Source organism: Capricornis sumatraensis, chromosome 11 (assembly GCF_032405125.1).
Source record: "Capricornis sumatraensis isolate serow.1 chromosome 11, serow.2, whole genome shotgun sequence".
In the NCBI taxonomy this organism is placed as follows: Eukaryota; Metazoa; Chordata; class Mammalia; order Artiodactyla; family Bovidae; genus Capricornis; species Capricornis sumatraensis.
In genome coordinates this window covers 75,322,157-75,348,376 of record NC_091079.1, presented here as the reverse complement: position 1 = coordinate 75,348,376, position 26,220 = coordinate 75,322,157, and the positions used below count along the sequence as shown (strand labels likewise).

Sequence of the window (26,220 nt, the reverse complement as noted above, 5' to 3'; positions counted from 1 at the left end):
ATGAACAAAACAAAGAAGTAAACTGCAAGCATGAATAAATAAAACAAGCTCCAGGGGAAAATGCTGCCACTCCCTGGTCTGTGTTAAGCAAGGACCTGAAACCTGGCTGGGCTGATCATCAGTTCCCATCTCATCACCCTCTGTGGCTGGAGAGGGGACCAGCAGCACATACAGTCTATGAGATGAGGGAAGAGAGTACGTTATCTACATCCCCAAGCGTGGAAGAATCACCTTTAAAAAAAAAACAAACTGATGCTCTGCTGCTTTGTCCAGGGTTTCTTTTTACTGACTTGAACCTTCCGATTTCTTGCTGGGAGATTAATTACAGTAACAGCTACAGCAACATACCACAAATGAATCAAGAAGTGAAGTACCCTCTTACACCATAAAATCAAAACCACATGGAAGGATGTGTGCAAGAGCTGAAGAAGGCCTTGGGGCTTTCAGCAATGAGCAAGCATCACCAGCCCCACTGCACCACTATGCCGCCAATACGCCTGGTGAAGAAAAAGAAAACTCATTGAAATGTGAAAGGAGAGAATCAAACCTGGTAGCTGATTTTTTTTAAGCTCATCTAAATACTAAAATAGATGCTGTGACTTGTCTCACTGGCAGTCAACAAGTTGAGAGTGAGCACTGCAAAAGCAGTTTTAGGGGTGGGAGCAAAAATCAGGACTTCAAATTCTGCCCAGTTGAGATTTGGGTTGAAGGGCTCCATCAGCAGGAAAAAAAAAAAAAAAAAACGGCAAAGAAACTTAAGTTTTCTTTTGAAGTGTCTTCATTCACTGGACAGAAAGTATGAGTACTAAGAGATGTCAAATGATTTAAAAGAAATTTTTTAAATACTTACTAGCTGTTGCCTGAAAACCTTGTCAATATAGATAGCAATGCACAGAGAAAACACATGAATGTTTCAAGACTGGTATAGAAGAGTCTTGATCTCATCAGGACTTGTTTTTAATATGTTAAATATATCTTTTTAAATTTTGTTTTTATTTTCAAGATTTTTTTTAATGTGGACCATGTTTAAAGTCTTTACTGAATTTGTTATAGTATTGCTTCTGTTTTAGATTTTGTTTTTTGGGCCATGAGGCATGTGTGATCTTAGCTCCCTGACCAGAGTCAAATCTGTACCCCTTGCATTGGAAAAGCAATGTCTTAACCACTGGACAACCTTCCCCCGCCCACCCGCCCCCGCCCCAGTGCTTGGGAAGTCCCTTATTAGAACTTTTGAAAGGACAACTGGAACAGCTGAACTAAGTAAATTTGAATATTATCCCAGTAAATGAAGACAGACAGGGAGTTAAGTCTTAATAGGGAGTTAAGTCTTTAGAGACAAAAGGTGGAAGAACATGAATCCGCTACAGATATACACGTGTTCCCCATCCTGAACCCCTCTCCCTCCTCCCTTCCCGTAACATCCCTCTGGCGGGTTCATGTTGATGTATGGCAAAACCAATACAATATTGTAATTAACCTCCAATTAAAATAAATAAATTTATATTAAAAAAAAGTCAAAATTCAAAGGTAAAAAAATAAGAGATCCTAAAAGTTTCCAGGGTAGAATTTGGGAGAAGAGATTGTATACAAAATGAATAAACAACCAAACCAATTTTAAAAAAAAAAGGTGGAAGAACATTCACGAACTCAAATTCAGTCTTTGCACACAAGGCCCTAAAAGATTCAAGGTATATAGTCATGGTGAGAGCTGACGCTGCACTGGAACTCTAACCCAGGACTCCTGACTCTTAAGCCAGTGGTTTTCTACTAAACTGTCTCCGCAGAATTCAAAACACAGACACATCAGCAAGCTCCGAAACCTATTGTTAGCACAGTGCTTATATCTAACAGCCCTGCATCATGCGCTTAACAGTTCACTAAGAGGGTAGATCTTATGCTAAGTGCTCTTATCACAAAATAATAACAACAATAGAGATGGGAGGGAACTTTGGGAGATGATGTGTATCTTTACGGCCTTGATGGTTTCACAACCTACTTGTCCCCAAGTACAATTTCTCACGTCAATTATGTCTCAACAAAAAGCTTTTTTTTAAATTACATACACACCCAAGGTTAAGTCAGTCAATTAAATTTTTGTCCTGTATTTTTCTTGGGTATTTTCATCCTAGTTCTTTGGTAACCTTTATCAAACTAAAAAAATGTACATAAAATAAAAAACAAGTTAAAAAAATTTTTTAATGTACATGCTTATGTATAACTTTTAAAAAGTAAAAGTTCTGTTAATATAAAGAAGGAAAATTTTAGCTTTTTCAGCTGGGGAAGTATTTCCAATGTGACTCATTTTCAAATTGAAAAAACTATTTATAGAAACTGGATCAAGCAGGAACGAGATCATACAGAAAGCCAGCAAATAAACCACATGCTGACTTAGGGTTCTAGATTAAGGAGTTTCTCTGAACTCGTTACATTTTGAAAGGTGACCTTTGCACTTTAGCTCACATTTGGTATCTCTAAGCCATGTACATGTTCTGTTCTTCACCAAAATCTGTCAGTTTAAAAGAAAAAGCGCCTTCCTTTGAGAGATATAAATTGATCTATGATTCTGAACAAACTTCCAACAGGAATGTATTCCTTGAAAATTCATTAGAATGAATTTTTATTATTTTATTTTTTGGTCATAGCTAGCCAATGGTGTTTTATTAATTCTTTCTTAGTATCTAGAATGAATTTTTTTAAAGACACCATTTCATGGAGTTTTTCAAAACCATGAATGGAGAATTTGTTAGAGACCTAGGATGGGAGCAAATATGAGCAAAGACACACTGAGTAAGCAAGGAGGAAACAGAAACAGCAGCAGCAAGGGCTCACTGCTCACTGCCAGGCTCTTCTCCAAGGGCTCGACATGGACCCTCTAATTCTTACAGGAAAATCATCAGCTAGGTAACTCCCATTTCCTCCTCTTTACAAACAGCAATACTGAGGCAGAGAGATATGAAATATGCTTGATGTTACAAGGTAATTAAGAAATGGAAGAACTGCAAGTGCAAAAATTTGGACCACAGGAAGAATAGAAAAATGAATTTTATTGTTGAAAAGATTCTGAGGACTATTTAGTCTAAATCTTGTATTTTAAATAGGCAGGATGTCTGGTCAAAAGGTAAATTTAAGGTCTGTCTCTTACACACAGAGAGAGTTTGTGGCAGAGCTAGTGAAGAGTTACTTGTCAGGGCTAATTCAGGTACAGAGAGCCCTTCACAGCCATTCCCACCAGAGAGTGTGACTTACCAGTGACTTTAGAATAAAAGTAGGAATAAAAGCCTCAGATTTTATATAGCCTAGTCTTAATTAGGGGCTTCCCCAGTGGCTGAGCAGTAAAGAATTTGCCTGCAATGCAGACAGGTTCAATCCCTGGGTTGGAAGGTCCCCTAGAGAAGGAAATGGTAACCCACTTCAGTATTCTTGGCTGGAGAATCCCATGGACAAAGAAACCTGGCAGGCTACAGTCCATGAGGTCACAAGAGTCAGACATGACTTCTTAGCAATGAAACAATGGTCTTAACTCTGGTACAGAGCCTTATACCAGAATCTTCTAATGGATCATAAATCCTGAGCCATCTACTGCCATCAGTTTATCCTGTTCTCAGGGGCTCGCAGGGTGGGCTTCTTGGTGGAAAGGTGTCCACAGCAAGTGGTACAAAACTCCTTCCATCCCCACCACCTGTCTGGAAACGTCATTGGTAGTAATCACTCTCCTCTTACCTGTCCTCCTTCACATCCACAATCTCAAGACTTCTCAAGACTTCCCAGAAAATAAAAACACGTTCTCTTCTTAAAAGGGTTTAAAGAAACCCTTAACCTTGACCAAAAATCCTTCCCATTATCAATGCAACACAATGCCCTTCTCCAGAGCCTATAGACATTTCTACAAGGAATGCCACCAGATCCTAACCCTAAACTGATGTTTATATCACAAGGCAAGCAAAATAATCTATTGAACCTTTAACATTAAGGAATTTCCCTGCATCAGTAATAAAAGCAGACATTCCTTCTCTGTTTCATTTTAAATTCCCAAAAGTTCAAATATATATTGGGCACGAAAAGTGAAAGTGTTAGCTTCTCAGTCATGCCTAACTCTCTGCGACCCCATGGACTGTATCCCACCAGGCTTCTCTGTCCATGGGATTTTCCAGGCATGAATACTGGAGTGCCTAGCCAATCCCTTCTCCAGGGATCATCCTGACCCAGGGATCAAACCCAGGTCTCCTGCATTGCAGGCAGATTCTTTACCATCTGAGCCATCAGGTATAATCAGTAAGAAATAAAGACAAGAAATTTTCAACATTTTCCAGTCATATTAAATGAAATTATATAAAAATTACATAATGTAATATATAAAAATTATATTTATGTAAAAATGATTAGATATAGTAAGCTGTTAAATTTTGTACTTTTTATGTGAATGTACTGTGCTGTACATTTAAGTTTCCAAAATCTCTATGACTAAGAAATATAAGGACCACTTTATAAATTGTGAATCTTATGTTTAAGATTCCATGAGATCTTTTCCTAGAGCATCATCCATTCCTTCTCTTGTGAACCCAGATGTTTCCCATCTGTATTCTCCTTTCAGCATTCTATCCTGAATTTCTTGTATACTGCTATTGATAGTCTGCATGTATTTGTTCAAAAAACATTTGATACTCACAGCCTAAGCACTGTACTGGGTACTACTGATACAATGTGAACAAGGTCACCACAATTTGGAGCATGCTTCAAAAGCTCTGGTGTGAGTAAGGGAGCTTGTATCAGTTAAGGAAGAAATGCTAGCCCCTCCCTTTTTTTTTGGGTTTTTTTTTTGTTTTCCTGCTTAAAGTATAATTGACAAATTTGTAATATAAAGTATACAATGTGATATTTTGATATATGTATACAGTGTGAAAGGATTCCCCCAATCATGTTAATTAACACATTTAATTTGCACGTCTCACATTTACTTTTTTTTTTTTGGTGAGACTATTAAGTTCTAGCAAATCTCAGTAACAGTATAGTGTTACCAACTATAGTCACATTACACCTTAGCCCCTTAGAACATCATTTTTTTTTCATATTTAGTTCTTTTTAAAAAATGTTTTACAATGCTGTGTTGGTTTCTGCGGTACAACTCAAATCATCCATAATTAGGCATATATCCCCCTCCTCATGAGCCTCCCTCCCCTGGCCATCCCAGTCCTCTAGCTCTTATTCATCTTAGAGCCGAAAGTTTGAACCCTGTACCAACCTCTCCCTCTTTCCCCCACCCCTCAGCCCCTGGCATCCACTTTTGTACTCTGTTCCTGTGAACCTGATTTTTTCTTTGATTCCACACATAACTGCTACCAGGCAGTCTTGGTCTCTGGCTGATTATTTCACTTAGCATAATACCCTCCAGATTCATCCATGTTGTGTCAAATGTCAAGTCTTGGTGGCTTTAACACAAAAGGAGTTTGTTTCTTGCTGACACAGGGCTGGGTGCAGATGTGCAGTAGAGAGGCTCACAGGGGGTCACTCAAGGACCTAAGCTCCATGCACCTGGTGGTCCCGCCACCCCCTGGGGGCTCCGAGAAGGGGGCTGGGTCCTCTGCACCAAGGTGGCCAACTCAAGATGAGAGACAGTTTCTCTGGCAGGAGGCTTGGGGGACAAGTCCTGAGGCAGGAAGAACATCCCTTCTGCGCATTTTCCAGGACAAACTGAGGCCACGGCCACACCCAACTCCAAAGGAGGCTGGAAACCAGAGTCTAGCTAATGACGCCCAAGAGACAAAAGAAACAAATGATGAATGTGGAGTGTTCGCTGCCACAGGAGCAAAGAGAATTCTACTGTGTTTAAGAAGTAAATAGCTGATATAACAGAGTAGGGCTGGGACTCAAGTGAGGTGAGCAAGGCTCTGACAGGAGGTGCTGAAAGTCGCTCTCTCTGTCTCAGGCAAGTACACTCTTTGGATCTATGTTGTGGGCGCCCCTCTTGCCTCACTGTATCCTGCCCCTGATGGTTTAACTGCACAAAACAGATAACCACGCTGCTTCAGAAACACTTACTGGAAAGGAGTCTGTCACAGAGGATGAGAAAAGAACTTGTTAGTCAGAGTACACAGCAAATGCAAGGGCCCAAGTCAGGAACCATTGATGCTGTCTGAGAAACAGGAAGAGTCCGACAGGACTGAGATAACAAACGGAGAGCTGGAGAAATAAGAAGTGACCAGCTCACACACAGACGTTCCAGCTGAGTCGAATTTGGGTTTTATTTCAAATACAACGGAAATGTACTGAAGCATTTCTATGGCAGAATCAGATACTCCAACTTTTGTTTTACAAGCAATTGCTCCAACTGCCTGTGGAGAATGGATCACTGGGAGAGGAACTGGAAGGACACCCATGTGGTTCAGGAAAGAGATGGTGATAGCAAGTGACATAACAAGAGTGAGAGTCTAACAAGCGGCAAAAGATACAGAAGAAGGATTCAAAATATACTGGAGAGGGGTCAAGAAATCATAAGTATTGCGAGAAGCAAAGAAAACTTTATGCAACTAAGTGGACATTAATGTTATATGAAGCCAGGGGGAATGAAAGAAAATGTTTTGTCTGTTCTAAATAGTGAGTTTCTTGAGAGTAAGGGAGATGTTTCTTTCTATTCTCAGTTGTAGGAGTAATCCAACAAGATTTTTTTAAATTATTTTTAAATTGAAGGATAATTGCTTTACAGCACTGCCAACAAGACGTTTTTTAAAAATAGAGTATCAAAGGCTCAAGGCAGAATGCACACCATCTCCCATCTACAGAATAAGAATCAGTATCATATCCTGGAGAACAACTGGCATTAAGATCACAAGCTTCACCTTTCCATCTTGTGGTTAAGGGCATGGCTGAGTCAAAATCCCTAGACTGATGCCAGCTCTATTAATGAGTGCTGTAACTTTGGGCAAATTATTTACTCCCCTGTTCCTGCAACTCTTCCTTTGTAAAATGGAGAGAAAAATAGAGCCTACCTCACAAGGTCATTTGAGGATTAAATAAGATAACATGTAGCAAGAAGATCTGTGACCGGCACATAGTAGGTGCTCAATAAATGTCATGGTTAAAAAATTGTTATCACTCATTCTGTGAATGACTCCTAAGGAAAAAAGATGCGGAAAAAGATGTACAAAGATGTTCACAGTAGCATTACTAACACAGAAAACTTGCGTTGTTTAACTGTCTAATTATAAGGAAATGTATTTTAAAATGTCATGATGGAATAGTATTGAAACATGTATATTACCATATGTAAAATAGATGACCAGTGCAAGTTCAATGCATGAACCAAAGTCCATTCTCTGGGACAACCCAGAGGGATGGCTTGGGGAGGGAGGTGGGAGGTGGGTTCAGGATGGGGGACACATGTACACCTGTGGCTGATTCATGTCAATGATGGCAAAACCAGCATAATATTGTAAAGTAATTACTCTCCAATTAAAATTAATTAATTTAAAAATAAATAAAATATGAACAATGACTTATGAAATAAACATATTATTAAAATAATTATGACTGTGTACTTGATGATGTATTAAATTTGAAAACCTTTTTATTTATGTACAAGGTGAGGAAATATCTTGAAGGAGAAAAATCAAAATGTTAACAGTGATTACTGCTAAGTGGAAAGATGACTGGTAGCATTGTTTCCTTATTGTTTTATCCTCTATTTTCCATATTTCCATCAATAAATTAATGTTGGAATTATATCCATAATAAACTCTGCAGTTAGTGGTTTTTAAATGAATGACTTACATGAACACAGTATAAAGTCTTTACCAGTTGCTCCAAGACAAAACACCTCAATATTTCAACAAGATGGGGATTTTGTACCAAAATAAATCTCAAATCTAAATGAAGAAAATGGGACATGAACTACTAGCCCTAATTAGTGAATAAAGCTCATTTTTTCCTACTTTACACAGATTGAAGTGAGGCACCTTGCCAGTTCTGTTTCCCTGACTTCCAATATAACCAATTTCTTCAGCTCATAACACTTTCTGCTCTCTTAACACTGTGAAGGCACTTTACTTCTAAAAAAACCACATACCTACCAAGTTGTTTTGCGAGCCCCGCTCTAAATGTGTTTATATTTATGTTCAAAAACCTTTTTAGCATGCTCTTATCTACTCTTCCCGATAGACATTTGTGGGAGTAAATCTTCAATTTCACTAAATAAAATTAGGGAATGTAGATATTATACTATTTTTCAACAGGTAACACAAAAATGATACCAATGGCAACTTAATAGCAACAAGCTAGGTTTTCAAATGGATAAAGGAAAGATTTCTGTAATTAGCAAGAACTAGCCGCAGCTAATAAGTAGGAGGAATTGTTTTCCTACAACTTTTACTGCCACTTAAGTGCTGAAGACAATCTCTAGATGCTTCCTTCACATACCGTCAAGTTAAAGACTGCACAGCTAAAACTTAGCCGTCGATGGGCGTGGGGCGCCCATTCTAAGTGGCATGCAGCCATTCAGGTCAACCTTTGAGGAAACTTTAATCCTTCTCAGGCGACACTACTTCTCTTCTACCATATCCAGTTGATCTCCTCAAATACTTTCCTTCCTCCCCTCCCTAAGCCGGCCAGCAAGTGTTTAAGTAGCACAAAGTACTGTTTTTCTACCCAATGAGTGTCAGATTACACTAGGCTGACGCTACCGTATGTTCACTCACTACCTTCCCCGAAAGCTGATGACAGAACATTATCAGGAGATGTCTAATAGAATTCAGGTTTTCAGAAGGCTTGCATTTCATTTCTGTTAGCAGAAGCCAAAAAAGAGGTGTTTTTTTTTTTTTTTTTTTTTTTTTTTATGTCATCCAGCACTAATGTTTCAGTAAGCAGAAACTACTGGAAGACTTCACCTCCCCCACCCGACAGGCCATGGCTGGACACAAATCAAAGCTGACCCATTGGCCAGCCAAACATGCATCAACTCCTTACTCTGAACACTACTCTGCAATTAAAGAGGAAGAATTAAGTACTGCCTGCTCTCTCTAAGAACTGTTGCATAGTTAACAAAATGACTATGGTTGAAAAGGAACAGTTCTTTTATATTGAATTTCATGTAATAATTGTGGAAGGAATAAAAATAGAAGACAAACAAAAAAGTTATTTTACAACCCCTAAAGTAATTGATGCTTCACACAAAGATCAATGGGAGAAACTATTACACGAAAAGTTAATAGGAACCTCAGTATGGAAGAATCGGGCTGTTACCACATGAACCTACTGGTTAACCTCAGCATCACTAAGAATGGGATGTTGCGTGCTTCCTGACACATTATAATATGAGGTCCACAGCAGCAGCTGTAAGCATTCTAGTCAAAAGAGTTGAGCTTGACTGTAATTAAACCTTCAGGAGAACGTCTAGATTACAAAAACATGGCAGATAAAGGATATCAAATTACCCCCACAAGGGAGTGAAAGGAAAAATCCAAAATGTCAGATATTTTGTAGAAAACAGATCTGACCTTTTCAATAAGTCAGTGATACGGAAAACTGAGTGGGAAGAAAGCACTGCTCTAGAATCTAAGGAACTTGAGGAACATACCAAGTACAGTGAGTGGGTGTTACGTCAATGCCAATTCATGCATATCAGCTGTATAAAGACATTGCTGAGGCAGCTGATGAAGCTTGATGACATTCTGATTATGAGGTGTTACCAAGGAATAAGAAACTTAGTCAAGTACATTAATAACATCGTGGTTTGCTAAGAAAATGTTCGTATTTGTAAGAAATGCATTCAGAAATAGGTAAAACGGTATAATATCTAAGATTTGCTTTATAACATATAGCAATAAAAACATAAGGATATGAAGAATAGATGAAACCAGTGTGATGAAATCTCAATACTCATTCAACCTGGGTGACAGGCAGTCATTATGCCACCCTCTCTGCTTTTGTGTATGTTTAAAACTTATCACATTCAAAACATGAGAACATTTAAGTATGTTCTTCCTAGCCCTTTATAGAGAGCACACAAGCATGAACAGATCCAGCTCCTGTGTGTGCACTCAGTTGCTCAGTCATGTCCCACTCTTTGCAGCGCCATGGACTGTAACCTACCAGGCTCCTCTAGCCATGGGGTTTCTCAGGCAAGAATACTGGAGTGGTTGCCACTTCCTGTTCCAGGGGATCTTCCCCACCCAGGGACTGAGCCCTCATCTCTTGTGTCTCCTGCATTGGCAGGCAGGTTCTTTACCACTAGCACCACCTGGGAAGCTCCCAGGTAGTGCCAATATTAGATACTACTCAAAATCAGAGGGAACTAATTTAAGATACCTCTAACACCAGAAGCATGTTGACCATGTTGATATTTGAGTAGCTGACAACATTACTTCATAAAGGAGGCTAACAGCTCCTGGAGTTCTGTAAACTTCAAAAAAAGGCAGCTGAAGAGAATTCTCAGGTTTTTTTTGGCTTCCCTGGTGGCTCAGAGGGAAAAGCATCTGTGTGCAGTGCAGGAGACCTAGGTTCAATCCCTGGTTCGGGAAGATCCCCTGGAGAATGAAATGGCAACCCACTCCAGTTTTCTTGCCTGGAGAATCCCATGGATGGAGGAGCCTGGTAGGCTACAGTTCATGGGGTCACAAAGGGTCGGACACGACTGAGCGACCTTACTTTCACTTTCTTTCTCAGTTTTAGCTGAACAAGAAGTCAATTTGATTCATGTATTTAACTGAAAATGTAAATCAACACACTCAGATGGATTTATGCAATTTCGTGGAATTTTAGCGGCAAAAAGGAATTTGTGGGTCCCATTGCAAAACCTGTACACTTATAAACCATGTCTAAAGCATCCCCACGCCCAGGGCCACTGTGTGCACAAGTCCAGAGGTGTCATTAATATCATGCTTTGTATGTGGTACACAGTCTACATACAGTGGTCTAGTTATTAATATTATACTTCTGTTGCCAATATCTTTAATACTATTGTTATGGTATAATTAATAATACTTATTTCAGAGTTTTGAAAATGAGGATTTAAAGAACCTAAAAGGTCTGACACAGTTTAAGACCTATAGGTTGAGTGGTACTCTCCAAAATATATGCTGAAGTCATATACCCCAGTACCCATGAATGTGAAATATTATCTTTGCAGCTGTAATTAAGCAAATATGGGGTATCCTCCAACATACATGGTATTGTTGTAAGAAGAGATGAGAAACCAAATACAGAGGGATGACAGCCTTGTGAAAACGAAGGAAGTGATTGGAGCTAGGCTGCCGCAAACTAAGGAACAGCTAAGGCTCCCAGGAGCTGGAAGAGGCAAGGAAGGGTCCTCCCCTATAGTCTCAAAGTGGGCACAGACCTGCTGACACCTTAATACCGTGCTTCTAGCTTCTAGAACTGTAAGAAAATTAATTTTTGCTTTTTAAGTTACCTAGTTTGTGGTACTTTGCTACAGGAGCCCTAGGAAATCGATGCAGTATTATAACGTGTGCTGCCAATTCTGAAAGTAGTGACATTTAGAGAAGGACCCTGGTGTGGGCTGAGGACCTTCACCTACCTCGTTCTTTAATGTAGGTAAACATTTCTCTTAATGCAACCAACTCGTTTTTGCAACTATATCATTACTATATCCCACTGTCACCTCAGGATCAATCAAAAATGAATGATAATCCCTTCTCTCCAACATCCTTTTCTTCCATAGTCGGTTTCTTCAACTTAAGATCTAAACTCTGTACTTTTCTTGTTAAGATTTCATTCAGGGACTCCCTTGGTGGTCCAGCAGCTAAGACTGTGCCCCCAGTGCAGGGGGCCCAGATTCGATCCCCTTCTCAGGGAACTAGATCCCACCTGCTGAACCTAAGTTTAGATCCTACATGCCACAACTAAAAACTGAAGATCTCGAGTACCACAGCTGAGACCTGATTCAGCCAAATTACTGACCAAATTCAGCCAAATTTTTAAAAAAATATTTTATTCATAAGTTCCTCCTGCTATTATTCCCAGCCATCAGGATCTTTTTGTAACCAACCAACATTTAATGTCCTCTTCAACTTCATATTATGCAAAAGTGTGGTTAACATGCCATCTGTATTCAACCAAAACATTAAGAAAATACTGTTCCAAACGAGACTGAAGAGAAGTCCTTTATTGTACCAGAGTGTATCAATCGTTACTCACCACTCTGTCAAATGTAATTCAAGTAACATAATCTTAATATTGCATAATATGCATGCATTTCTGTGTTCCAAAAGAATTTTTAAGCCTATTATGCTTTCATAAGTGCAAAGTAGTATGATTAATAAGTTTTTTTGTCAAATGCTTCTTTATCTTCCAGTCTAGTCACCCCATTAAAGAAAGCAAAGTATTTGTACGGTAAAACCCATGCTGGTTATAGCTGCATTGAAATCTGACTTTCTTACAATGAAATGTTCTTGAAACTGACATCATGGTCATGTACCAACTGAGAAATATCTTTTGCTTTTTGAGAATTCAGATTAAACTTCAACATGGATGATATTTATCATTGAAACTTAGACTCATAACTCAGAGGAATGAGATGCAGAATCTAAAGAATTTTGTTTAGTGTCCTCTATTTAGGAAGGACACAGTTAGGTCTTATAATTTGAGTCCAAATAATTGCCAGCACAAATTTCTATTTACACACCTCTTAGACATCAGCAATACGTGAACCGTGAACTTCCTGATGGTCAAGCTGGTTTTAGGAAAGGCAGAGGAACCAGAGATCAAATTGCCAACATCTGCTGGATCATGGAAAAAGCAAGAGAGTTCCAGGAAAACAGCTATTTCTGCTTTATTGACTATGCCAAAGCCTTTGACTGTGTGGATCACAATAAACTGTGGAAAATTCTGAAAGAGATGGGAATACCAGACCACCTGACCTGCCTCCTGAGAAATCTGTATGCAGGCCAGGAAGCAACAGTTAGAACTGGACATGGAACAACAGACTGGTTCCAAATAGGAAAAGGAGTGCGGCAAGCCTGTATATTGTCACCCTGCTTATTTAACTTCTATGCAGAGTACATCATGAGAAACGCTGGGCTGGAAGAAGCACAAGCTGGAATCAAGATTGCTGGGAGAAATATCAATAACCTCAGATATGCAGATGACACCACCCTTATGGCAGAAAGTGAGGAGGAACTGAAACGCCTCTTGATGAAGGTAAAAGAGGAGAGTGAAAAAGAAAGATCATGGCATCCAGTCCCATCACTTCATGGGAAATAGATGGAGAACCAGTGGAAACAGTGTCAGACTTTATTTTGGGGGGGTCCAAAATCACTGCAGATGGTGACTGCAGCCATGAAATTAAAAGACACTTACTCCTTGGAAGAAAAGTTATGACCAACCTAGATAGCATATTCAAAGGAAGAGACATTACTTTGCCAACTAAGGTCCGTCTAGTCAAGGCTATGTTTTTCCAGTGGTCATGTATGGATGTGAGAGTTGGACTGTGAAGAAGGCTGAGCGCCGAAGAATTGATGCTTTTGAACTGTGGTGTTGGAGAAGACTCTTGAGAGTCCCTTGGACTGCAAGAAGATCCAACCAGTCCATTCTGAAGGAGATCAACCCTGGGATTTCTTTGGAAGGAATGATGCTAAAGCTGACACTCCAGTACTTTGGCCACCTGATGCGAAGAGTTGACTCATTGGAAAAGACTCTGATGCTGGAAGGGATTGGGGGCAGGAGGAGAAGGGGACGACAGAGGATGAGATGGCTGGATGGCATCACTGACTCAATGGACGCGAGTCTGAGTGAACTCTGGAAGTTGGTGATGGACAGGGAGGCCTGGCGTGCTTCGATTCATGGGGTCGCAAAGAGTCAGACACGACTGAGCGACTGAACTGGACATCAGATGCGTTGCAAGTGTCCTCATCATGGCTCTTACAGTGTGAGTGGCCCTCCAATATTTCTCTACACTCAGTACAGCCACTGTTTTTACAATACCCTTAAGAGATATGCTCTACTGTTGGAGAAGGGCAATTTCCAATGATTCAGGGCATCAAGAAGGAGTCTTTTACATGAACGGATAGTTTCTTAAATATAAGCCATACTCTTCCTCCCTGTGAGCCTCCATCTTGCCTGAATCCCAAAAAAATGAATCACATCCTTTTATTTAAATTACATTTGACAGAGTGGTAATGGATTGAAACACACTTTGCAGGAAGGCTCTGGTATAGACATGCCTCAAGTCCTGGAAAGAACTGATCCTATTTTTGCTCTTTCCTCTTCTCACTAGGTCCAAGTTCTCCCATTTCTTCAAAACTCCCTCAGAATTCAACAACAACAACAAAAAAAGAGGACGACTCCAAGCTTGCCAAAGCCTTTAGAACAGTTATTATTTACGTTGAGTCACTTTTGAGTCAAAATCATTGAGATCACCCACAGCAGCTGCAAAGTAGTAGTTATTTTCACTTCTACATAAGAACAATTAAATTGCACAAAATTTATAACTTTAAACAATCAATGTTCAAAGGACAATTGTTCAGCCCTAAATCAATGTTCAGGGTAGTATTATTTAAAGAGGGGACAGAGAAATCTTTCATAATTGCCAGATTCGGTCAAGAATCACATCAGTCACTACATGACTTACTGACCACCGGGAGTGGTGTGAATAGCTACCCATGCTCCGCAGCCAAACTAACCTCAACCCACTAATCACACTTCTGGGAACCACCGCTGTCCACTATCAAACAACATTTGGTTTTTCAAATTAGTCTCCTACCCCTAACAACTGGACTGCCAGGGAATTTCAAAAGCTATCTTTTGACTACAAGAAAAAGGCATTACAAAATGAAATAGATTACAAAAAGAAAAAATACAAAATGGAAGGTGATCAACAACAAGGGGACAGAATTAAGTTTTCTATCAGACTTTATTACATGAAGGGGAAAGAGAACCTAAAAAAATTAAACTTTGGATTTTCAAGATAAGATCGTACAATTTTTACCATTTTCAAAGGGTTACAACGTGAGAGATCTGTTGAATGAAATGGGTCTCTACATAAAGATTACAGAATTTGACAAACAATTGAGAAGTATTAACTTGAAGTCGTTTGGTCAACTCCAAATTTTACCAACTGCTTACACTTTAAGGCATGTACCTTATGGTAAACCTTCTTTTTAAAAAAATAAAAACTAATGTTTTCCAAAGTAGCTACAGAAGCTGTAATGCACTTCCAGGTTAACACAATCTCTAGGCTTAATCTCTGCCTCACAGTTATTAAAATTGTGAGGTTGGTTAAGTTTGCCTTTTGGTGAGAAGGTCTTGTCATAAGGAGTCTAGGTACCAAAACCAGACATTTCAGTAAAACTGAAAGCTCTCTTTATGATTTTTTCCCCTTCCTCTCCATGAGGAAGTCAAGTTATTCACAGTATCAGTCTTACTGGAAATTGCAGAACAGGTTTGCCACCTGAACCTACTGGACAGAGAGAGCAAGGCAAGCACAAAACCTACAGAACTTCCTAGAACAAAGCACGAGGAAAAGAATGCAAAGTGCGCCCTCTATTGGTCTGTTTTAAAAGCTGGTGGCTGGTTGGATTGCTCAGTCCATCGATAGGTAAGAGACTAAGGCCATCAGAGTAGGAAAATTCTAAGTGTGGTGACCAGGCAGCAAAAATCTAGTAAAAGCACGCTTGGTCAGAAGTCAAGAGTACTCTGCCTGGTTCTGACCGGTCTGTGAACTGGCAGCGTGATACATACAAATCCCATCAATGCCAGCACTGCACATCGTCAGCTGGAAAATTGCAACACTCATTTCTAAAACTTTATATTACTGTTTAGTTAACGAGATAAAAATTAGACCATACGAGAAGTTTTAACAGAGCCCCTTATTTTGTTTATTTTGTACTTTTATAAACTTTTTAGGGAATAGAGACAATATAACAACTATTGCCTTTGAGAAAGGGAATATTAGCCAAGTAATTACTTACTGAAATAAGTCTTGAGGTAGTGTTTCCAATGTGTCCTCATATTATGAAGTACACACATGGCAAATGGCTGGAAACCCACACACTGAAAATAAACTTTTAGGAAACAAATATCTATTTGAATTTGAAGCAGCCAATGGGCATCATGCTCATTAATACGGTCTACCTTCTATTTCTTTAACCAATGCTTCTTAACTGCTTTAAGGAAAGATAACCATGGCCACTTTAAGACTGCAGTGAAAGCTCTAGAATCTCTCTTTACGCTCAAAAAAAGAAAGAAAATATTTGGAGACTCACAAAATCCCTGACCCCATCTCTGGACCCCAAGTTAAGAAGCTTTGCTCAAAAAAAGTGTGTAGAGCCAGTTGTTTTATAAGCGCTTTTAGTATCTTTCAGCAGCTGATGAAAAAAATCAAATGGCTTTAAGTAAATTGTAAAGGTTTTCCCCAAAATGACTAGATAAGGTGAAGAACTACCTAGAATTATAGTTTCTTGACATTTTAGAGTAAAAATAATACTTACTAGCTTTCCTCTAACTTTGATTGACTATTCTGATCATACGATGGTTTCATGATATAAATGTGTATATATATGTATATATTATATATATATATACACACATACATGCACACACCTACCACACACATATTTATATACAAATGCACAAGCACACCCTCAGAGACATGCACATAATTGTTCTGGCTATTGCTGCTGCTGCTGCTAAGTCGCTTCAGTCGTGTCCGACTCTGTGTGACCCCATAGACAGCAGCCCAGCAGGCTTCCTCGTCCCTGGGATTCTCCAGGCAAGAACACTGGAGTGGGTTGCCATTTCCTTCTCCAATGCATGAAAGTGAAAAGTAAAAGTGAAGTCGCTCAGTCATGTCCAACTCTTAGTGACCCCATAGACTGCAGCCTACCAGGCCTCCCTGTCCTTCACTATCTCCTGGAGCTTGCTCAAACTCATGTCCATTGAATAGGTGATGCCATCCAACAATCTCATCTTCTGTTGTCCCCTTCTCCTCCTGCTTTCCATCTTTCCCAGCATCAGGATGTTTTACAGCCCTAAACCTCAGTTTCAAGTTCCTTAACACCAGTTATGTTAGCATTATTGAGTTGCAGCAAGTTCTGAGGCTCAGTGAAACTCTGGATCCAAAGAGCATTTGAATGACTTCAAAGGTGATTCCTTCTTTTAAAATGAATGCTTATGTTGAAACTGTACTTTGTTCAGGAAAAGTCAGTGAGCTCAGGAGGGCTGGGTTCTAGTTCTAGCTCTCTTCCACTTAACTATTGGGTTCTTAAATAACACATTTCAGTAAGCACCTCAGCTGCTTCATTTAGTCAAGCCAGTCTCAGGTCCTTCAAACAGCAGCAAAATGTCTGTGTTCTCCTGGTAGGCACTGGACAGAAACTATGTAGTAGTATTCACATCTACACCGAAATTTGTAATACCCACGCACACACACCCCTGTCTCTCATAGGTATGCCTACATAGCTATCTTACTCTGAAGTCATAAATATAAGATTGAATGTCTGCCTGAACTAATTTATGTTATTAATATGATTGCCTTTTAAGAAGATAAAAACTACTTTCCTTTTGGTCTAAATAATTATTCATACAGAAAAAGAGTTTGGAAATAAAACCCCCTTTTGGCCCTTTATTTAGAAGTATTTTTATTTATTTATAATTTATTTGTTTTTATTTTTTGTTTTTCTAGAAGTATCTTTAGATACAGGTTACTCCCAGTTTCCCCTCCCCTGCCCCAACTCATCCTCTATCATCCACATAATAAACAGGTATAGGAGAACACACAAGGGCACTCATGTATTCTGTGAAATCCTGAGGACCATCAGAGGCTTCAGAATAAGGCCAGGCTGGGGATGCTTTCATATGTCAGCACTGCTTATCTTTAAACTCTAAAGAACAGTAAATAATGAAGTTATATCTATTATCTAATTATTCATCCAGACTTCAACTATGTGCAAAGAACTTTGAATTTAAAACAAAAAACATTTCTACCGTTTGCAGCAACATGGATGGACCTAGAGATTGTCATACTGAGTGAAGAAGTCAGACAGAGGAAGAGACACATTACATGAAACCCCTTACATGTGGAATCTAAGAAGAAATGACACGAATGAACTTATAAAACAGATTCACAGACTTAGAGAATGAAGGTGCAGTTTCTTGGGGGAAGGGACAGTTAGGGAGTCTGGGATGGACATGTACACACTGCTATAATTTAAATGGATAACCAACAAGGACCTACTGTAAAGTGCAGATAACTCTGCTCAATGTCATGTGGCAGCCTGGGTGGTGGGGAGTTGGAGAATGAACATGCGTATATGTGTGGCTGAGTCCCTTCACTGTTCACCTGAAACTATCACAACATTGTAAATCAGCTATACCCGATACAAAATAAAAAGTTGAAAGCTGACCCCCTCAACAACAAGAAAAATTTTCTCATTAAGTAATTAGCATTATTTTAAGAGCAAACAACAACATCTCAATGACTTTTTTGTTCAGGCACAACTTGTGTAGGAAGCACTCTACTTGGCCTGGTTTGAGCAGTATGACACCACCCTTATGGCAGAAAGTGAAGAGGAACTAAAAAGCCTCTTGATGAAAGTGAAAGAGGAGAGTGAAAAGGCTGGCTTAAAGCTCAACGTTCAGAAAACGAAGATCATGGCATCTGGTCCCATCACTTCATGGGAAATAGATGGGGAAACAGTGGAAACAGTGTCAGACTTTATTTTTTTGGGGCTCCAAAATCACCTCATGCAAAGAGTTGACTCATTAGAAAAGACTCTGATGCTGGGAGGGATTGGGGGCAGGAGAAGAAGGGGACGACAGAGGATGAGATGGCTGGATGGCATCACTGACTTGATGGACAAGAGTTTGGGTGAACTCCGGGAGCTGGCGATTGACAGGGAGGCCTAGCGTGGTGCAATTTATGGGGTCGCAAAGAGGTGGACACAACTGAGTGACTGAACTGAACTGAAGATGAATGTGCCAAAGTTCTGCCCTAGAGGAGCTCAATATATAGAAAAGTAACCAGAATAAAGGTAAAATGAGAGTCCTTTAGGAGTAGCATGAAAAGCTAAGCAAGGTTTTAGGGAAAATTCCAGGAAGGCTTCACAGAGGCGGTGACATTTTATTTAACAAACACAACAAACAGCATGCTCAACAACACAAAAGCATGACAACACAATGGTATGGTTGAAAATGAAATAATTTAGTATAGCTTGAGCGTACAGTACTTTCATGGTGGTGGAAGATTAGAAAAAGGCTGTGATCAGATGGTGGAGTGCCCTTGAATGTAAAGTGAAAGAAGCTGGAACTTATTCTTAAGTCAATATGGAGACCTGGGAGGTTTCAGGTTTATTAGCAAAGAAGTAACATGCTCACATCTGTGGATCACATTGAGAAAAATTCAGTGTGGCAGCATTGTAAAGGATGGAGTGAGGAGGAAGTGGATGATGAGAGATGAGGAGTGACTGAGGATCTGAACTAGGAAATACCTTTGGGAATGGAAAGTATCGGGTAGATACAAGCAACATTTCTGATACCTCCTCCTAAGACTGAATAAACCAATAACAGAGACAACGGGAAAGCCAAAGACTGCAGTGAGGCTTCCAGCCTTGACACACAGAAGCCCGTGAACAGGAAAAAGGAGAACAAGCAGAGGAACATATCTGGGAGAGAGCCCGAGATGGCTGGATGGCATCACGGACTCGATGGACGTGAGGCTGAGTGAACTCCGGGAGTTGGTGATGGACAGGGAGGCTGAGTGAACTCCGGGAGTTGGTGATGGACAGGGAGGCCTGGCGTGCTGTGATTCATGGGGTCACAAAGAGTCCGACACGACTGAGCGACTGAACTGAACTGATAGAAGAGGGACTGCATTGTCAAGTTTAGTGTGCATGGAATGGAGTATCTATCCACATATGAGGGTGTATGAAGTATCTATCCATACAGCAGTAGCTGGGAAATCAGAAAGTAATATAACCTGAAGCTCAAAAAAAATGGGGGATAGAGCTAAAGAACTTTACATGGAAAAAGCAGTTGAGCATACAGGGATGGATAAAATCCTCCAAGGGAAAGAAGAAAAGTAAGGAAATACTAGCATACTCCGACTGTGAATGAGACCACCAAAGAAGGAAAATGCACAGAATATGGGAGGCAAAACTAGAGCACCGTGTCACTAAGAGAGAAAAAAACCGTGGAAAGGAGTGATCATCTTAGTGACAGGAGGGGACCGGAACGACATAGGCGGTGTTGGCGTTGAGGTGAGTACTGAGCATGGATGACCACTAGGAAAATCCTTCCCATAAAACAGAGGTAGAAGCCAGGCTGTGACAGATTGCAGAGAGTGAATGAAAGAGGATCATAAGGCAAGAAGAGAGAAGGGCTGACGTGAAGCACAAGGCTGGAAAGAAATACGAGGAAGAAGGAAATTTCAGGACAAGAGGGACAGCAGCCTGCTTGAAAAGAGGGCTACTCATACAGAAAGGTCCTAGAGGCGAGAAAGACAGGGGAGGGGTGGGCCTTGGAAAGAGTGAGAACACTGTGTCCTTACCCATTCCCTCTCCTAGTCCTCAACCCCTCACCTACAGCTTTCCTCTTGACCCCTGTCCTGCTCCTGAGAACAAGATGGAAAACGGGAAAGATGAGCAAAAGTCCCTTTTAGTTACAAAAAGCCAACCATCCATGGTCATACTGTCCCCCCTCCACACACACCTACATATACACACACGTATAAGCATGTAATAGATATGCCTTCCCTATCATATATGATTATACATTATTTATGTACTGTATTAATTAGTGCCTTCCAGTTCAAAATGTGAAAACTTACCAATATGACACGCGACACTCTTTATCTAATGGTCAATCCTTGACTGTGGCAGATAATGGAGGGGGAGGAGAACGAACATCACAACATTTTGAAAAAAGAATATTTTGAGCTTACTACCTCCTTTTAGCAGTGTGGTTCTGAAATATTATGTCGAGTGATTTGTCTGTCATCTATTTCCTGAATTTGGGAGGTGTAAGAGTGCTTATTTCCAGGAAAAAAAAAAAAAGGTTCAAACGGCAGTCAGTTGGGAGAAAAGGAATAAAAAGTGGCCGGGACAATCTATAAACTGGCCAGTTAGTCTCTGAATAAATCAAGAGGTGGCTGTTCATTAAGAAATTAGAAGTGTCATTTCTAACTTGTGATTTCTGCAAACATTGGATTCTACCCAAGCTGAATTTATAAACAGTTAACAAAGCCAGAATTAAGTGGAGGCCTGACGAAATGTCACCTATTCTTAATCACTTCCAAATTTCAGGAGCAGAGTAAGATGTTGGCTAGGACATGGCAACTTTCTAACCTCTGTGCATTGGTAAGATACTAGCCAGAAAAACTCAGAATTATGTTGAAAGAAAACCCCATTAACAACAGAAGAAAAGAAAGCATGTATTTATGCTACAAAGTTAAACATCACACCGAGCTTTTCTGAAACACTCTGGAACTTAAAAAGGCAAGCATACAAAATGTATTTTGAAGCTTTTAAGAGTAGGTTAATATGTTCCATGTGCCATTTTTATTTTCAAAGAATACTGTGAGAAATGAGCTATCATTAAAAGTACTTGTGAAACTTGTAAATATCTCCACATCTTTTCATTCAATTTTTAAAAATACAAATTAATTCAGCGCTACAAGTTTTAAGAGAAAACATGAGTTGTTTTTTTTTTTAACCAAAGTTGCCAGAAACATACCATACTATTTGTGATAAACATTTGTTTCATGGAAGAAGCCAAGGCTAATCATATAGGAAAATGCGCAGTTATGGAGGGAGAAGCTGAAGCTTCAGTAGGGAAAAGGCTATAGCAGGAAACACTTGTCATATCGCGCCCCCTACCATCAGACCACCAGAAACACAATTACATGTCTGGGAGCCTTGCTGCTTTAAAGAGTTTCATGAAGTTTTCACAAATCCCTGGCAAATTTGTGACCGGTAAAAATCACTGGGACAAAAGGTATACAAAATGAAATCACTAAAGTCAAGAAATCCTAGGAATACCATAATAAAGTCATGATATCTATCCACTTTTCAGTAATTCAGCCTGAAATGTGACTTACAACCAACCCCCCAAATAAAACAAATTGAATAACCCAGTTTACCACGCAAATAAATCTTAAGAGGGCCCAAGATAGATTCAGGCTATAGGGGTTAACAGTAGCTAATAATGACTATATTTTCAAAAGGGACTGGGGAGTGAGAGGGCCAATGAGTTACAACTGTTACCACGTAGACAAAACACGGGTTGTCAATCAGCTTTTCAAAACATTGGCATGTGTCTCCCCTCTATAAGAAATCCATTCACACTATTGTGTTTGTGCCTTACTTTCGAATATATTGCTGCCAGGCCCCAGCAGTCACTATCAAATGCATTTCTATTGTCTTCTTTTGTTTTCTAAATAAGCAGACAAAAGACTCGTAGGTGGCTAGTGTTGTTTATGATGGTCTCAAGTTTTATCTGATATTCTAGTCTCTAATCCTCTGGCCATATTTTGAAATAAAGCATAGAGTTAAATGATATATTTGCTCTCTATTCTAGACTGGATGCAATTGATTTTAACTGACTAAATTATCTGATCTCTGCCAAGAATTTTATTTCATTAAGAAAATGATATTATAGAGCATCTGAGATCATAGAGCAGACTAAACATAATGCCAAAGGAGTTCTGAGAATGCTCCACAGTGAAGGTTTGATTATTTGCAGATGGAATATGAAAAAAAGGCAAAGAATCAGATCCCAGGCATTAGCCTAACCAATCCTGATATCATTGCTGCCGACATCACAGCACAAAGTCAAGAAAATAACTGATCTTCTAAGCCACAGCACCTTTTTTTTTTAATGGTACTAATCACTTTTCTTCCTAGAAGGTAATACTTAACTGCCACCATCCAAAACAAAGGGAAAAGGGGAAATGCTGGTACCACAATAGGCTCCAGCATGTCAACTGTCACTACTGACATGATTTGGCTAGTACTCAAGCATTCACCAAGGAACTAATTTAAATCAATCTCCTTTGGGAAAGCCAATTGTTTGGTATGCGCAACAATTGGTGTATGATCAATCAGCGGACATGAGATCAATTAAAACCAGCTTAAGCCTGTGAAGAGGGACAATTCACACAACCTGAGTTAGATCTCTCTTCATTTCAGTACTCTCACAATGCAATCCTTAAGCTTCCTTGCAAAGCAGAAAAGCTACTATCACCCTACACTGTCTAGCCAGCCCTTTAAGTAGTTCCACTTTTAATTAAAAACACAGTATGCCTTTTGTTGGCACAGATAGTGTGGTCACTTTTAAGGACCGAAGTTATTTTAGCCAGCAGCTTGAGGTTTGGGAAGGGACATCTGTTAAGGGAAACACACACACTGTGATTTTTTTTTTTCCTTTACAACCTTACTAGTTTATATGTAGTTTGAAAGCATTTGAATTTTATTAAATTGAAAGGTTTGTCTGGCAAAAGTTACTGCAGTGGCAAAAGTTGCAGACTTTAGAATTGGGTTTCTAAAGGTCAGCACTTGGGGATGTAGCTGTAATTGCCATGAGATTTTGCTAAAGCAGCTTTGAAACAAATAGGTTGTGCATCAGATACTTGAGGCGGCATAGGCAGAACTTTAGAGATGGCACTGCAAATAAAAGCATGCAGTATCGCTTCTGGCCGCAGGGGTGCTGTAAAGCCATGCTCCACCAAAGAACATCTATGTGTTAAGTTCTACTAAAGCAACAAGCTCAATTGCTCCCCATTCAACCACAATGCAACAAGCAGTGTGGATCAGAAAGACATCGCTGAATTAGCAAGTCATTTAATAAACAAGAATTTGGCGAAGGGTTTTAGCTCTTTCTGTTAAGTTGAATGTTAGTCTTTTCAATTAAATAGACTGTAACCTCTATTTATAAGGAGGAGGGTGGGGGGGAACCTCTCCAAACACTTTGACCACAGTGTAATCAAAACCTGCCAGCTCTACCAAGTGATACCTGGAAAGAAAATACTGGGGTGGAGAAAGGAAAAGGAGGTGAAGGAGATGGAAAGGGACTTTTGCAAGTCATAACAATAGTAAACTTTGACAGCCTCTGGGAAGAAATTCCTCCCTAATGTATTTATTCAGAAAAACTTGTGAAGATAAGCATTTTCGAAATGTCAGAAACGAGAGACCAAGAGTAAGAGAAACGGGGGTTGGAGAACAGGGTGTCCTTTTTAAGCACAGCTCCATGGTGTCAATTGGAGAGGGGAGGCGGCGGAAATCGCACACGACCAGCTGTCCTGGGCTCTGCCCTCAGGCCGGCCAACCTTCAGCCCTGTGGGTAGGTGAGAACAGCTTAACGACGTCCTAAAAAGCTTTGAAAAAATAAGGGCGCAAAAAGCTCTCTCCAAAATCTGGATGCAGGACTGGAGAGTCCATAAAATGAGTCAGAAACAACCCACATCACAGGTCGAGCGAGACATTCACATCCCAGAAAAATCCAAATCTGTCAACCTCAGGACAAATTCTAACTGCGCATAAATCCAAATTGCTAGACCAAGATGGATAAGCTCTGGGGAGCTGCTGTCCACCTTCCGCGAGACAGTAGTGCAAGGTGAGTGTGTGTGTTGGCGGTGGCAGTGTTGTGGTTTGTGTTTCAGTCCTTCAGGAGACTTAATTGTGTTTACCAGCCCTGCCCCTAAAATGAAGTTAGATTAGCTGCAGCCGTAGCAGGACTCAAACACGGGCGCACTAAATCTTCGGGGAAGCTAGCTCTCTAAAACCGTTCTGGAGGCTTCCACTGGCCTTCCGGCAGCGCACACAGGTGATGGAGAGGGAGAGGCGGCTAAAAAGCCATAAGTGAGTGTCACCGAGGCCAGGAACCTCAGAAATAACTGCTTGTGAGGGAAGTAAACGCAGAGGGCAAACTCGGGCCTGTCCCCAAAATATTATGCCAGCGAACATCCTCCCCCGCCCCCACAACAAACAACCTGCGCACGAGTTGCTGCTCAGTGTACCAAGTTCAGTGAGTCCTTCCACCTCGTCTTAAGGTCCAGAGGAAGACAGTATTGCTCTTTTCCTGGAAATGCAGATCCTCCACAGCGACTTGGTACCCCTCCCCAGCCCTCTCGCTAGCGCTTTCTGGCCCACACGCGCGCACAGACACAGCACAGACACACACACACAGTTGTAGGTAGGCCGTGTCGAAAACCATCTGGGGACCGGGTTTGGGGCGCACGTGGGTGGCGAAGATAGAGAAAAATGAGAGCAGGGGAGATAGTTGAGAGGACTAAAAAGAGAAAAGGACAAAAAAAAAAAAATAACAAGAAAAAAAAGGAAGCCAGATTAAAAAAAAGAGAGAGAGAGACCTAAAGCGAAGAGTTCAGAAGTAGAAGCTCGACAGCTAACGTGGGTGCGGACCGCACCTCTCAGCCCGGAGCGCCCGCAGGAAGCCCGGCTCACCCGGCTCGCCGCGCCTCCGTCTCCGGAGGACAGAAAAGACCCAGTTCTCGGCAGCGCCCCGGGGCCTGGAAAGTGAGGAGCCCGAAGGCCGGGTGGAGGGCACGGCCCTGCCCACCTGAGCCCGGGTGCGAGTGCCGCCGCCGGCGCCCCCGAACCCCACGCGGCTCCGGCAGAGTAGAACCCACCTCTCTTACTGCGTCTCCATCGATTGCCTTGGCAGTGGCTGTAATCCATACAGTTCAGGATGATGAGGGCAAAAGAGAAGAGACGAAACTGCATCTGGGCGGTCGGGCGGGGGAGAGACGCCTCTCAAAGTAGGGGAACTGGAGGGCTCATCCGAGGAGCCGGCGCAGACCGCGCTGCTGGGGAAGACGCCGAGGGGGCGAGCCTCCACTAGCCAGGGGGGCCGCGCGGGTCAGTTCGGCATCTCTCCGCCTTGAACCTGAGAGACGAGGAGGAAAAGCCGGGTGGAGAGAGGCCCAGGGAGGCAGCTGCCTCTTCACGCGTCCCAATTTAAGAAGGGAAGGGAGGGGAAAAGCGAGCTCACTGCCTGGCGCGAGCCGCGGAGCGGCTTAACCCGGAGCGCACAGCTGCAGGCAACTTGGAGAGCAAGGTGATTACAATCAGTGAATTAGCAACCTCCGCGGACCTACAGGCTGCGACCCCGGGGAAGGGACATTGCGCGGGCGCTTCGGAAAAAGAAAAGAGCTCCACGGTCCCCGAGGGTGCAGGGTTAAAGGCGCGCTCTTAGGTCCTTGGGCCCAGCAGTGGGGTACCCAGGCGCTGTGGCCACGGTGGCGGGCGCGGGTCGCCTACCGTGAGC

The 26,220-nt window shown here is 41.1% G+C and overlaps 1 protein-coding gene across 3 annotated transcripts in view; it reads right to left on the bottom strand.

Moving 5' to 3' along the window:
• RSPO2 (R-spondin 2) overlaps nucleotides 1-25,676 on the bottom strand; it is a 168,843-nt gene extending 143,167 nt beyond the window's left edge. For 2 of the 3 annotated variants that reach the window (XM_068983952.1, XM_068983954.1), the window contains exon 1: nucleotides 25,583-25,676. In XM_068983952.1, coding sequence (XP_068840053.1) covers nucleotides 25,583-25,676 — 94 coding nt within the window. Of the gene's footprint in view, nucleotides 1-9,367; nucleotides 9,382-25,578 lie in introns of all 3 variants that reach the window. The other variant, XM_068983953.1, reaches the window with a different exon arrangement.
• Nucleotides 25,677-26,220: the final 544 nt, after the last annotated feature.